The sequence below is a fragment of the Dama dama genome, chromosome 23 (genome assembly GCF_033118175.1).
Source record: "Dama dama isolate Ldn47 chromosome 23, ASM3311817v1, whole genome shotgun sequence".
NCBI lineage: Eukaryota > Metazoa > Chordata > Mammalia > Artiodactyla > Cervidae > Dama > Dama dama.
Window position 1 is genome coordinate 18,896,072 of NC_083703.1, and position 15,344 is coordinate 18,911,415.

General features: G+C 37.0%; 1 protein-coding gene and 1 non-coding gene across 7 annotated transcripts in view; both read right to left on the minus strand.

The window, feature by feature from the left end:
• The window catches only part of ANKRD26 (ankyrin repeat domain containing 26), a 71,906-nt gene that overhangs the window by 25,924 nt on the left and 30,638 nt on the right, over positions 1 to 15,344 (minus strand). For 4 of the 6 annotated variants that reach the window (XM_061126088.1, XM_061126089.1, XM_061126086.1 and 1 more), the window contains 7 exons: positions 12,866 to 12,948; positions 7,751 to 7,905; positions 5,705 to 5,875; positions 3,860 to 3,893; positions 3,444 to 3,579; positions 1,044 to 1,257; positions 16 to 199 (listed from right to left, as the gene is read on the minus strand). In XM_061126088.1, the coding sequence (XP_060982071.1) occupies positions 16 to 199; positions 1,044 to 1,257; positions 3,444 to 3,579; positions 3,860 to 3,893; positions 5,705 to 5,875; positions 7,751 to 7,905; positions 12,866 to 12,948 (977 nt within the window). The remainder of the gene's footprint in view (positions 1 to 15; positions 200 to 1,043; positions 1,258 to 3,443; positions 3,580 to 3,859; positions 3,894 to 5,704; positions 5,876 to 7,750; positions 7,906 to 12,865; positions 12,949 to 15,344) is intronic. The other 2 variants (XM_061126091.1, XM_061126087.1) reach the window with 1 other exon arrangement.
• LOC133045298 (U6 spliceosomal RNA) lies at positions 310 to 416 on the minus strand. The gene has a single exon (XR_009690177.1). It is a non-coding gene; the product is annotated as a U6 spliceosomal RNA (small nuclear RNA).

Sequence of the window (15,344 nt, forward strand, 5' to 3'; positions counted from 1 at the left end):
CAAAGATTGCTCTACCTGATGCAGATCATTTCTTACAGTCTTCAGTTCCATTTCTAGTGCTCTGACAGTGAGTTCAAGTTGCTGTTTCATTTCAACTTCTTTACTATATTGGTCTTCTTTTCTTCTTAACTGCTCCCTAATTTTTTCATACAACATATCAGCATTTCTTCTCTGCTCTTCTTCTTGCTTTAAGGTGAACCTGCAAAATTTATACAGCTCTTCTTAGAAAATCATGAGATTATTCACTGCTACAATAACTTTCATTTCCTCTACATAATGTTTATTTATTTATTTTTTTTTTATTTTTTTTTTTATATGGAACGCTTCACGAATTTGCGTGTCATCCTTGCGCAGGAGCCATGCTAATCTTCTCTGTATCATTCCAATTTTAGTATATGTGCTGCCGAAGCGAGCACTACATAATGTTTAAAATAGTAAAATGGGGTAAAATACAATGAAGAACACTTAGTAATTCTCACTGTGTTCGTGCAGAGGGTTAAGAATTAAACTGCATAAATTTTTTTTTTTTTGTCGAGAAAAATGACTACTCTACATCTGTGCGTGAGAATGTAAAGTAATATAAACTTATTTAAGAATAGTTTAGAAATATAGACCAAAGACCTTTTTTAAGTTCTCATACTTTGACCAAATAATACAATATTATTAAAGAAAATATATTCAAAATAATTAGAAAAGTAGAAATGAATTTATAGAAAAAACATTTCTTGTAGTATTAAATATAATACAAAAAAGTGAAAAACAACTGAAAGTCAATTTTCTAAATGATTAATAAGGTTTCCATTATGGTGGACTTCCGTATGGTCATGAAAATGATGATTTGGAAAACTATACATTAAGTTATTAGGAGCATTCACTGTTAAGAACTTGCTAATTATTTCCAAGAAAATCACACTCCACAATACTAACGACGTTTTCTCCCCTGTAAAATTCCAGAGGGTAAATCAGTAATTATAACACATCAATGTCCCTGCAGTATTAAAGCAACAGTTCAAATATGTCTTTAAAACCGAGATGTACAGTACCTCAAACTGCCGAGCTCTTGTTCCCACTCCACTTTCTGATGCTCTAACTGTGATTTCACTTCTTTTGTTTCTGACAGCTCTTTCTGTAGCCCACTAACCTTACTTTCCATTTTTTTAATCTTTCCTCTAAGCAGTTCACAGTGGCTTTTTTTAAGTTCTACTAATCTTTCATACGAAAGAATTGTATCCCGGATTTTCAACAAGCTAACAGAATCTGCATGATGAAGAAAACAAAGATAAAAACAAAAAAAAACTTTATGTGAGTCATTTTTGAGTATAAAGGACTCTACCTTTCATGTTCATGCATCCACACATTGAACAAATATTAAGTGTCTATAACGTGGAAGATATTATTCTAAGCTCTGCAGATAAAATAGATGCCCCTGGCTCTTATTTAGCTTGAAGTCTAGCAGAAGAGAAAGAGAAATAAAATAATTATGACCTCAGAAGGATACTCTAAGAAAAGAGAGTTCTATGATCACGTAACAGAATTTGACCTACACTGGGTCCAGGAAAGATTTCCCTGGGGAAGAGATGTCACACTGAGAAATGAAGGATGAGCAGGAAGTACTAAGCAGAGTAGGAAGAAGAACCCTATGGACAGTCTCCAGCTGCCGTATGTTTCTAACCAATACAGAGTGAACAGCTACCGATTTACCTTCCTGAGTGGAGCAAGCAAAAACAACACAGACAAAATACATTAAACAATGATTTTCATGACAAAGGACTTCAGGGAATGAAAGACAATGATCCCGGAAACACATGAGGTTAGCCTAAGGAACGCCCTGCTCACTGCCTTCAGGGAATTATTAAAAAGCAGAGACATTACTTTGTCAAGAAAGGTCCGTCTAGTCAAGGCTATGGTTTTTCCAGTGGTCATGTATGGATGTGAGAGTTGGACTATAAATATAAAGAAAGCTGAGCGCCGAAGAATTGATGCTTTTGAACTGTGGGGTTGGAGAAGACTCTTGAGAGTCCCTTGGACTGCAAGGAGATCCAACCAGTCCATCCTAAAGGAGATCAGTCCTGGGTGTTCATTGGAAGGAATGATGTTGAAGTTGAAACTCCAATACTTTGACCATCTGATGCGAAGAGCTGACGCATTTGAAAAGACCCTGATGCTGGGAAAGATTGAGGACAGGAAGGAAAGGGGACGACAGAGGATGAGATGGTTGGATGGCATCACCAATTCAATGCACATGGGTCTGGGTGGACTCCGGGAGTTGGTGACGGACAGTGAGGCCTGGCGTGCTGCGGTTCATAGGGTCGCAAAGTGTAGGACATGCCTGAGCAGCTGAACTGAACTGAACCCCGGGAGAAGGAAAGGAAGCAGAGTCAGCCAGACTCCCTGACAGGAGGTGATGAAGCTGACAGTCTGGTGAGACCAAAGCGGGCAGAGATCACAGATCTGAACTGTGGAGAGGAGAGAGTGGAACAGAAAAAGGACCCTGGAGATCTGAGGAGGAGTCCCTCGGTTATTCAGCAGAGGAATGAACAGAGCCCATCTGTGAGAAACCACCTGAGACCAGGGAGAAACCACCTGAAAAGACTATAGGAACCCAGGCCGGGTGCTCACTCAGTCCCAGGAATTCTATCTATTCTCCTGAGCCAGGCTGGGAAAACATCTCCTTACAGTAGAATGAACGGGGTAGTCAGTAAGGTCTTGCCTCCAAGGCAGGAGATAATCAGCCCCAGCCCCAGGGCCCCTCTGGATGCACCTAACAAATCATGAGGAGCAAGAGCACAGAAGGACCTCAGGAAAACTCTCGATCTTTGGAAACAAAATCACACGGACCTAAAGAATCCTTGGATCAAAGAGGTAATGAAAAGAAGAATTACAAAGTATTTTGAATTGAAGGAAAATGAAAACGTAAGACCAGCAGACATTTTAGGAAACTGACATGCTGATTCTAAAATTCATGTGGAAAGACGGGTAAAAAATAAAACAAGATGAAGCTAGACAATTATGACCTTTAACCATGAAGCAAAGAGAAGCAACAGTTGGGCTTTAAGCAAAGGGGTAACATGATGAGATCTGAATTTTTAAAAATAGATAATAATTATAGTTGCTGTCTGGACTGAGGTTCTGGGAGGTAGAATAGCAGGCAAAGAAATTCTGAGATTTCAGTTATTCTAGGAGGAAAGTGATACTAACCTGACCTTGGGTGAAGGCACAGGAAAGGAGAGTCAACAGAAGATACAGTGAGTGAGAAGGATCACAGGCCTGTGGCTCAGAGCACATGCTCACTGTCATGTTCTTTTAATACAGGACATACTTCTGAGAGGCACAGCACGGTAACGTATCCCTGGCTCTAGAGCACTTCTAAACAAAGTGTACATATATCACTACTATACCACACACAAACAGGCATTGTACTTACATTTACACTGCAGACCTACCTTTACACCCCATGTCAAGCTGTTCAATTAGCAACATGGAATTCTTACAGTAAAGCAACTCGCCATCTTCGGAAGCTGTTTCAGATGACTGAGTTAAGTCATCAAGGTCATCCACAGAATTAATTTGTTCTTTGACCTACACATAAATAATACTATTTCACAATGTCCTTAAAATATTTATAGAACATAGTAATTGTACAAAGGTGATAAATATCTCTTCATTAAAGCAAAAACAGACACTTTTGAAAACAACAGATTTTTTTTTATCAAAAGAATAACTTTATCAATAGTGTTTCTAAATTAAGTGTCAAAGTATATCTCTACAACAAAGGAAGATTTTGTATTTTGCTACCATTCCTTTTACAAAGTATTTTTTAACTAGGAAAATATTTTTTATAGTTAACTTTTGACTATACCTTGTTATTTTCATTAGATGTTTTCTTTGCAGGCCTAAAAAAACAAATGATTCTTTTCAGGCTAATATTAAATACTTAAAAATACAAATATGTAAACTTTGTTTTGTATATAAAACCTTTGCATTTGCATTGGTAAGTAATTTTTTATAAAAGGATTAAAACAATAAAGAAGAGTAACATTAAAGGACAAAGAAAATACATTTATAATACTAATAAAGCATTGAATTTAGATCAAAGAAAAGGAAAAACATAACATTACTTGAATTATGTGAAGGGAACCAGTATACCAGGATTTCTTGCAGTTGTCATTTTCAATAAGAACTATGTTTTACAGCAATAAAACCTATCTGGGAAGTATTCCTTAAGTCCTTATAGGAAAGAAACCCATTTTTAATTGTTTTTTTTTTTTTTTTTAGAAACCCATTTTTAATAACCATGATATTAGCCTTCTGAGGACTGCCTATGCAACTGCTATGCATTATTATAAGCACTTTATATGTCTTAACGGCATTTTAATCCTCACAAACATTCTAGGAGAGAGGTAACACATTAGGTCCTCTACATGGGAAGAAATGGAACACAGAAAGGCTGAGTAAGTCGACCAAGCCCACACAGCAGGTCACCAACAGACCCAGAATTCAAACCCAGGAAATCTGGCTTCAACACTGCGGTTCCAAAATATGTTGAGAAAGTAATATTTAAATAAGTCTTCTTAAGTAACATGATAGCACATGAATCTATATTATTATTCCATGTCCAGTTATAACTATAAATAATAATTTCTGAATCTTAACACATGTTTCTCAAAAAATAAAAAGACTTTAGAGGTAGGCAATATTGGAAATCTACTTTCACTAAAGACTTGCTTTTGTAAAGAAATTTATCAGTAGGCATTCATTCAACCATTCTTCTCTTTATTCATGAATCTGATATACACTTATTTAGCACATAATACATGTTAAAAACACTCTTACTACGGGAAGCATAGTATTTCTAATTTAGAACTTCATAAACCAAAATTAATAATTTGTGAAAGATTGTTAGTAGTTTTTTTTCTATTGAATATAAACAAAATTTTCCCCTTTTCCTTGGAATCTATAAACAACTATGAAATTGATATGATGTAATGTTTCAGAGTACCTTACAAAATCATAGCTACTCACGATGTTACTGTCAACTAGAATCATCAAGGAATGATCACATCCTATTCAGTATAGCCTAAGTGTTTGTAAGTTCACGATTATATAATTTTTTAAAATCTGTGTAGGACAGAATTAACTGAACTAATCATCCACACATGCAATTACATAGGAATATTACACTTCAGAACCAACAAACAAGCCCTTACCATAAAACCATATATGAACAGAAGTATTACGTACAATTAGTTTACTGTAATAGTTTAAAGATAATGTCATACAATCAATAAGCTTTCTAATATTGGAAATGCAAACAAGATTAAACTCAATAAACACGTCCTCTGCTGGCTCATTTCTAACAGCATACATACTCTAAAAGCTCCCATCTTAAAAAAAACAAGAAACTCCTTTGAACTCCACATTCCTCTTCAGTTACTATCTAGTTCTCCATTGCCTGTCCCAACAAATATTCCCTACAGGGCTGTTTACATATATTCACTACAGTCCAGCTTTCAAGAAGACTATGTACTGAAACAATTTCTGGCCAAAGGCACTGGCCCTCACTTTTATCTTTCAGCAGTGTTTGTCCACTACAGTTGAGGAATCTCTTGTCTTGGCCTGTACACTATATTATGCTGCTCTATTTCCAGAAGAAGTATTCAGTGCTTATTTCTTCCTCTAGAAATAAAGAATTTTTAGATATTACCTGTCATCATCTTGATCCACTTCACTTAAAATGCTGTCATCATTAACATGCAGCAGACCACCAGTCAGTGAATCTGTCTTTTCAAATACTGGTGCAATCACACAGTCTTCTGGTGTCCGTTTATCATTGTTCTTTTCCTTTATTTCCTTCCTGTGCACGCCAGGATCGCTACTTTTAAAAAATCCACAAAAAAGCCAATATTTTCTAATAATTCAACTGATAAAGAATAAAAAAACAATTCTTGTAAAATTGCAACTCTTACCCATCTTAAGTCATTGATTAATTCACAAAATAGTTATGAACTACTAACTATATGCAAGAAAACAAATTCTTGCCTCAAAGACAGATATACAATTATGATATGATGTAATATGTACAAATTGATATGTGAAAGTTATCAGTGAAATAAGGAAGGCTTTACAGAAGAAGTGGAGAGAGTAGGTTACAAAGAAGATAAAAGGGAGAAAACCATTTTACTTGGAGGTTAGAATATGAGCACAAAGATAAGGCACATGGCACCTTGGTTGTTTCCTAGGAAACTGGAAGGAAAAGCACGAAACACATGAAAGAAAGCAGAGATGCATCTTTGGGAAGACATTGGGAAGAACCTCAAGGGCTACACTGGAAACCTGGAGTTCACTGCCTAGACACAATGACTCTCACCCATGGGAGTCATAATTAGATTTACACTATATTTTCTGTTTTGCTTTTAAATACAATAATGCTTAATTTAGGGATTTCCCTGGTGGTCCTGGACTTAGGAGACTGCCTGCCATTGAGGGGGCACCGGTTCGATCCCTGGTCCAGGAAGATCCCACATGCCATGGGGCAACTAAACCCATGCTGCACACTACTGAAGCCAGCACCCTAGAGCGCATGCCCAGCATCAAGAGAAGCTACCACAATAAGAGGCCCAAGCTCTGCAGCAGCAAAGAACCAGCGCAGCCAAAAAAAAAAAAAAACCTCAAAGAAAAAAATAATGCTTAATTTGGATGCTTTTTTAAATCATGTGGCACATATACCATGAAAGGAAAAATCAAGGAAATATTTGGGGGGGGTGGCGGGAGGCGAGGCAGTTTACTTTTAAACCACCGACATGATCTGGTGATTTCAGCATCAGGGCTAAAAAACCAGTACTTCATCAGTTCCCCCGCCACCAACAACAATTTGGATTCCATCCATGGACATACTCAAAGTGATACGAGAAAAAAACCTGCCAACCAAGAATACTCTATCCAGAAAGTTATGTTTCAGAAATGAAGGAGAAATAAAAACTTTCCCAGAGAAACCAGAGCTGAGGGAGTTCCTCACCATTAGACCTGTCTCATAAGAAATGCTGAAAGAAGTCCTCAAACGGAAATGAAAAGATGTTAAGTAATGACATAAAATATATTTAAATATACAGCACACTGGTAAAGGCAAGTAGGGAGTCAAATTCAGAATACTCTAATACTGTAATATGGTGGTAAGTTAAGAAATTAACTTTAGTATTATGGCTAAAGGACAAAAGAATAAAAATAACCATATCCCTAGCAAAATGCAAAATGTGATCATCGCAACCATTAGCTCAGTTCAGTTCAATTCAGTTCAGTCACTCAGTCGTATCCAACTCTTTGCAACCCCATGAACCGCAGCATGCCAGGCCTCCCTGTCCATCACCAACTCCCGGAGTTTACCCAAACTCATGTCCACTGAGTCAGCGATACCATCCAACCATCTCATCCTCTGTCGTCCCCTTCTCCTCCTGCCCTCAATCTTTCCCAGTATCAGGGTCTTTTCCAATGAGTCAGCTCTTCGCATCAGGTGGCCAAAGGATTGGAGTTTCAGCTCCAACATCAGTCCTTGCAATGAACACTAAGGACTGATCTCCTTTAGGATGGACTGGTTGGATCTCCTTGCAGTCCAAGGGACTCTCAAGAGTCTTCTCCAACACCACAATTCAAAAGCATCAATTCTTCAGCGCTCAGCTTTCTTTACAGTCCAACTCTCACATCCAAACTTATTTCAAAGAAAAATGACACATGACCTGCTGTTAAATAAGCTTACCTATCAGAACCTTCATTCTCCATAACAGCAAACTCCTGATTGCTGTTTCCTCCACTCTTTCTCTGCTGAATCAATCCACTCTCGTCAGCAGTATCACATACATTGTCTGATACTTCCACTTCACTACTTTTGTGCTTCTTCTTTTCTTCTTCAACCTTTAATGAAAGTTTGACACTAAGAAATTCTGTTACTTAATTATAAACATCTTTTAGTTGTTGTTTTCATTCATTTTATTATTTGACTCAGGGTTTGGCCTGATTTTAAGTGATAAAACAATCGTTTTGTGCTTACTTTAATTTTATCACTAACAAGTCACTGAAATATTTGTAAATCCTACTTCTTCTTCTTTGATGAAAAGAAACAAAATTCCCAAAATTTCAAAAAAGGCTTTCTTAAGATGATGCAATTATTCATCCCCAGTCTTCCCCATCTAACTGGCAGAGATAGAGAAAAAAAAAAGACAAAATGCACAAAATCTGTCCTCTTCAATATTTACCCCCCGGATTTTCCATTAAACAGCCAGATTTAGAGGATGTGACACCTTAGTGCCTCAAAAACACTAAAGCTATTCTTTCCCCACTGCCTTTTACATTTCTTTGTTCATTGGGATCCAGGATATAACAAAAAAGTGATGGTGTTCACTAAACTATATGAACCAAAGTTTACCAAAACACAAGGAGCAGAGTGAAACTGATGAGTTGTTAGTCTGGAATTCTGGAATACAAATAATGCTTCCCAATTTCACATTCAATAACCATCAGACTTTATAGCTAGAGTGTATAGAAATAATTACCTATTGTAGCCCCACTATTTACCAGAAATAGGAGTAAAACCAAGAAAGGTTAAATGATTTTTTTTGTCTTTTCTTTTTTGAAAAATTAATTTATTTTTTAATTGAACAAAATTGCTTTACAGAATTTTGTTGTTTTCTGTCAAATCTCAACATAAATCAGCCAAAGTTATACATATATCCCCTGACTTTTGAACCTCCCTCCCATCTCCCTACCCCCATCCCACCCCTCTAGGTTGATACAGAGCCCCTGATTGACTTTCCTGAGCCATACAGCAAATTCCCGCTGGCTATCTTTTTACATATGGTAATATAAGTTTCCATGTTACTCTTTCCATACATCTCACCCTCTCTTCACCTCGCCCCAAGTCCATAAGTCTATTCTCTATGTCTGATTCTCCACTGCTGCCCTGTAAATATATTCTTCAGTACCATTTTTCTAGATTCCATATATATGCATTAGAATACAATATTTATCTTCTCTTTCCGACTTACTTCACTCTGTATAATAGGTTCTAGGTTCATCTACCTCATTAGAACTGACTCAAGTGCGTACCTTTTTATGGCTGAGTAATATTCCATTGTGTATATGAACCACAACTTCTTTATCCATTCATCTATTGATGGACATCTAGGTTGCTTCCACGGAGAAGGTGATGGCATCCCACTCCAGTACTCTTGCCTGGAAAATCCCATGGACGGAGGAGCCTGGTAGCTGCAGTCCATGGGGTCGCAAAGAGTCGGATACGACTGAGCAACTTCACTTTCACTTTTCACTTTCCTTCACTGGAGAAGGAAATGGCACCCCACTCCAGCATTCCTGCCTGGAGAATCCCAGGGACGGCAGAGCCTAGTGGGCTGCCATCTATGGGGTCGCACAGAGTCGGACACAACTGAAGCGACACAGCATCAGCAGCAGCAGCAGGTTGCTTCCATGTTCTAACTATTGCAATAGTGCTGCAGTGAATGATGGGATACATGTGTCTTTTTCAACTTTGGCTTCCTCAGGGTATATGCCTAGGAGTGGGATTGCTGGGTCATATGGTAGTTTTATTCCTAGTTTTCTAAGGAATCTCCATACAGTCTTCCATAGTGACTGGATCAACTTACATTCCCGCCAACAGTGCAAGAGCATTCCCTTTTCTCCACACCCTCTCCAGCATTTATTGCTTATAGACTTTTTGATGATGGCCATTCTGACTGGTGTGAGGTTATATCTCAAGTGTAGCTTTGATTTGTATTTCTCTAATAATGAGTGATGTTGAGCATCTTCTCATTTGTTTGTTAGCCATCTGTATGTCGTCTTTAGAGAAATGTCTCTTTAGGTCTTTTTCCCACTTTTTGATTGGATTGTTTTTCTGGTATTGAGTTGTATGAGCTGCTTGTATATTTTGAAAATTAATCCTTTGTCAGTTGTTTAATTTGCTATTATTTTCTCCCATTCTTAGGGTTGTCTTTTCACCTAGTTTCCTTTGCTATACAAAAGCTTTTAAGTTTAATCAGGTCCCACTTGTTTACTTTTGTTTTTATTTCCATTACTCTAGGAGGTGGGTCACAGATGATCTTGCTTTGATTATGTCATCGAGTATTCTGCCTATGTTTTCCTCTAAGAGTTTTACAGTTTCTAGTCTTACATTTAGGTCTTTAATCCATTTTAATCCAGTCGAGCTGGAGAAATCAACCTTCTTGACTTCAGATTATACTACAAAGCTACAGTCATAAAGATAGTATAGTACTGGCACAAAAACAGAAATAGAGACCAATGGAACAAGACTGAAAGCCCATGCACCTACGGGTACCTTCTCTTTGACAAAGGAGGCAAGAATATACAGTGGGCCAAAGACAGCCTCTTCAATAAATGGTGCTAGGAAAACTGGACAGCTACATGTATAAGAATGAAATTAAAACCCTTCCTAATATCATACACAAAGATAAACTAAATGATTTCTTCAAAGCCCCTAAAGTGGCATTCCCTGGCATTCTATGGCACCAAAACAGATGATAAAATTCTGTAACCTTGAATCTCATAAATTACCAAATGAATTCATCAAATGAATCAGGTAAATTAAAAGTGTGACTTTGCCCAAGTAATTTGATGCCTTAGCTGGGCATAGAGCTGATCTCCTTTTTCTTTTAAAGGAGAATACCTATGGATTTTTGTCTGTTGTTAAAACTCAGTCAAGGCACCTCTTACACAAAAGAGCAAACAAGCAAACAAAAAAATTTAAAAATCTATTACTGGAAGGAAGAAAAATCTCACAGCGTCTCAAAACTTAGTTTTCTCCTTTGGAGATAAACACTTAATTTTTGGGGGGTAGGAGTTTGTTTATACCAGCTATGTGACAAAATCACGTGTCAAAACTTACTACATTTTAGTAAACAACATAATGGAAAGGTCTATCTCAAAAGAAACATCTGCAAGTGATGATTAAAGAATATGTGGGAGTACATGTGAAAGTTAAAGTGAAAGCCACTAAGATGTGTCCGACTCTTTGCAACCCTATGGACTATACATACGGACCATGGAGTTCCCCAGGCCAGAATACTGGAGTGGATAGTCTTTTCTTTCTCTAGGGGATCTTCCCAACCCAGGAATTGAGCCCAGGTCTCCTGCATTGCAGGCAAATTCTTTACCAGCTGAGCCACAAGGGAAGCCTTATACATGTATTGGGAAGGAAGTACATGTATTTGTTATTAAATTTTTTATTTTTTAAATTTGTTTAATATTATTTATTCTATTTTTTATTTTATTTTTATTGTTATTACATTTGTTATTACATACATAAAGGGAAGGGAGTACATGTATTTGTCATTAAAAATATCCTGAAGTGGCCATGTTGGAAATCTAAAATTTATTAAAATTTAACTCTTAAACTTCTTAATCTATGCTTAGCTACTCACAAATCACCGGGTCACAAGTAAGAGGTGAAAAATAACTTGCCTTAGCCTAAAATAGGGGAAAAACATGAACTCACAAACCCAATTTTGTCATTGTTTGAGTTAAAGAATTCATATATGTTAAATCTACCAAAAATTAATTAGATGATTTTTAATGTTATAAAGTCTTCCTCACTTAAAAATATTTCACCTCACTATATCTTAAATAGTGAGTCCCTACAGCACATTTGTCAGATTTTTGTGTTTTTTTTTAAGGACTAGTACGTGCAAAACAGACAAACTTTATATTACTAGGCACCAAAATCAAATTAACAACAATCAGAAAGAGGAACAAATCCCTAAATTTTAATGCAAATTATATATTATGATAGTGTTATTCATCAATACATATTACCTGCTTACATTCAGTTATGTGTGTGCTCAGTTATGTCCGACTCTTTCCATCCTTAAGGACTGTAGCCCGCCAGGCTTCTCTGTCCATGGGGATTCTCCAGGCAAGAATCCTGGAGTAGGTTGCCACACCCTCCTCCAGGGGATCTTCCCAATCCAGGGAAGATCCTAGGTCTTCCTAGGTCTCATTACAGGTGGATTCTTTACCACCTGAGCCACCAAGGAAGCCCAACAATACTGGAGTGGGTAGCCGAACCCTTCTCCAGGGGAATTTCCTAACCCAGGAAATGAACTGGGGTCTCCTGCATTGCAGGCGGATTCTTTACCAGCTGAGCTACCAAGGAAGCCCCTACGTTCAGTTATATTATATTCTAATATCTACCAATGAAAGTGGATAAAGCATTTTTAGTAATATTTACTGATTTCTCACCCCAAAATGAGATAAATTAAAAAGTTACTATTTGTGCCCTAACAACAAAGGTCCAATCTGGAAGCTTCGACTCTCTTAATAAATAGGTAACTGGGTTGATTTTATGACCCCACTCTCTCCCTGAATGTACATCCTTAATCAATTATGCCGAGATCACAGACAGAATTAATCTTTCATCTTGGCTGACTGGCAATTTCAATGGAAAACCTTGAACCACTGGGACTGATTTCTCTCTACACGTATCTAGGTCAGGGATCATCATTGTCATATTCTTCATAATTTCAAGTGTTTACTCTTACAATTCAGTATTTGATATCACCTTCATAATCATGTAATGAAGTTATAAAAATGGAAGAAGTAAACAGTAGTCAGGAATTTTTTCCCCTCAAGTCCAAAAACAAGCTATAAATATAATAGATTCTAACAATATTTGAAGTTTTATAATTAAGGTGCCATAAAAACTATTAAATTATTACCTATCGATTCTAAAAGGCTAATTTTGAAAGGTAATTTTATTTGTTATGACCTCTGTTACATACTGTATTTATGCTGTTGAAGCATAGGAAACAGTATTAAACCAGGAATTTAAATTTACATTTTTACATACCTGGGAATGGTTATTTACATCTCCAACAGGTTTTTCTTCTTCTTCCTCTGATGTCATTTCTAAGTCTAGTTCTGCTGACAAATCTGTATGTTTAGTTAAAATTACTTAGAATATTTAGATAAAAGACATAATCTTTAATTAAAACATAGATTTAAAACACTGTATCAAATGACATCTTAAATCAATCTTAATCTTCAGCTGAATATTCACTTCTTTAAGAAATACTTGCAATGATCTAAAATTTCAACAATTTGGAAAATACCAGATGTCACCAGGATACAGGCACACAAACAGCTCAAAGATTCATTCACAAAATCATCCAAACATCAATGAACAAAACAATCAGAAACCAAACAAATTTCAAAATACAGGACAGACATATAAAGTCACAATATGTTCTCTTCTCTACTTCGTAACAGTACCTTTTTAACAACATGCCAAGCTTCAACTGCAACATTACTCATGATTTACAAAATTCCTCTTACTTTTTATACTTTTATCAGTTCCTTAATCTGAAATGCTTCCCTGTACTCTTCTGAAAAATTACTTTTCATCTTATAAGACTCAGCCTGCTTTGTGAAGTTGTCCTTGATTACAGCTATCTTTCCTCAGATAAACAGGTATCCCTTTCTTTATAGCTACCTTAGTACTTTTAAGATTTTTCTAGTGTATCTTCATCACCTGAATTGTAAATTATTTCTTCACATGTCTAACTTCTTGGCTCCTAGACTGCACAGGACAAGCTCCTAAAAATCAGTTTTGAATAAGTAGTCCTTATTTATTTTATTCAATAATTATTTATCAGCTTTCTGCTCTATACTAGACACTGGAGTTGAAAGAAAAATGTAGATGAAAGATGTCAGGGAATGCTTTTCTAGAGATGATGCCTGAGCAGAGACTTGCACAGTTCAAGGAAAAGAGAGGGAAGGCATGCAAGGCTGTAGCAAGACGGGCAGAAGCACACACAGGAGAGGGTAAGTATCTGTCCAAAGTACAAGGTCAGGTGAGGAGGGCGTCAGCAGCAGCTCAGGATTCCACAGCAAACGACAGAAAGGGCGCGAGAAAGAGCGAGAGTCAGGCAGAAGTCAGATTACAAAAGCCTCAAGTGTCACTTTACGATGCCTGGACATTAATGTGATTTGAAGAGTGGTTCACAGTCACACTTGCTTTTGAAAGAGGTTACTCTAAATGCTACAAGAGGAATGAATTTGAAGGGCATACAAATAAATGGAGGGAGATGAATCTGAAGGCATTATTAGTGGAAAAAAACAAAAGTGATCCAGGCCTGAACTGGGGGAGCGTTTCCAGAAATATTTAGGATATAAAATTGTCTGAGTCCAGTATAGAATAAATCTTCATGAAAGGAATAAATGTACAAATCCAGGGACCCTGAAGGAGTAGACTCTGCTGGTTACTTTATAAAAGATATCGACTGAGACGGGAAATGATCTACATAAACAGTCTGAAGTTGCTTCTATTTATTTTGTAGTTTTCCTATTTCACATCTTCCTCTGTTGAAGGGACTGGATAGGTTTTATCTGAATTTATGTTTCGTGGACATACCAAGCTAATGGAGAAACAAGGGGAAACAAGTCACTTCTATAGATTAAAAAAAAACAACACTTTGAGTTTACAGCTTGTAGTCACTATTCTAGGAAATAACTGAGAATCCTTTGTAAATGCAAAGTTAACCCTACAGGTGAGGAGAGAAAAGAAAAAACTAGGAGTGAAAAAAAGAAACTGTATGATTTCTTACTATAGCTCTGATCATATGACTGATTAAAGCTGCTAAATTAATTGGTATTTATGGACAACACATATTAGACATGGTTACTCAATAGACTGGGCATCCTAGTAGAATCAGAATTGACTTTCTATATACTGCTTTTAAATGATACAGCACTCCTTCAATATTGCTGTGAAGTTACATTTTGAGAAGGCAATCTCTAGATGTCCACCTAGGTCTCCCAACTAGTCCCAGAGTTCTAAATATAATCCTGCTACCCCCTCTCAGGTGTAGGCTAAATACTAGGCTAAACTCCTAACTCTCTTTGTATTTATTATATTACTATGGTCAGAGGGAGAATGTAAACACCTTGCTAAGAGGTATTTATCGGCTGTAGGTTGCATAAAAGGAGTCAGCACAAGGGCGCTTTTGCCACAAAATCTAATTTGGAACCGTCAGAATGATGGTAAGGCCATGCCCAGGGGGCCCACAGCTGAGTGCTCTGGGCTTCTGCATTACCTTCTTTGCTTTCTCTGTTTTCTGGCAGCTGAGACTCAGGTCATGGAGTGTGTAATTCCCTACCAGAAACGCCGCTCCAATATTCATCTTTTATCTATTACATCTGTCCAAATTCTGTGGATGCTGACTGATTTTTGGTCATTGATTGTGACACCAGTGGACACTGATTAAGTTTTAAATGCCCTGCTCTTTGATAAGTCTCATTATTGAGGCTCAAACAAGTAGAATCGGAAT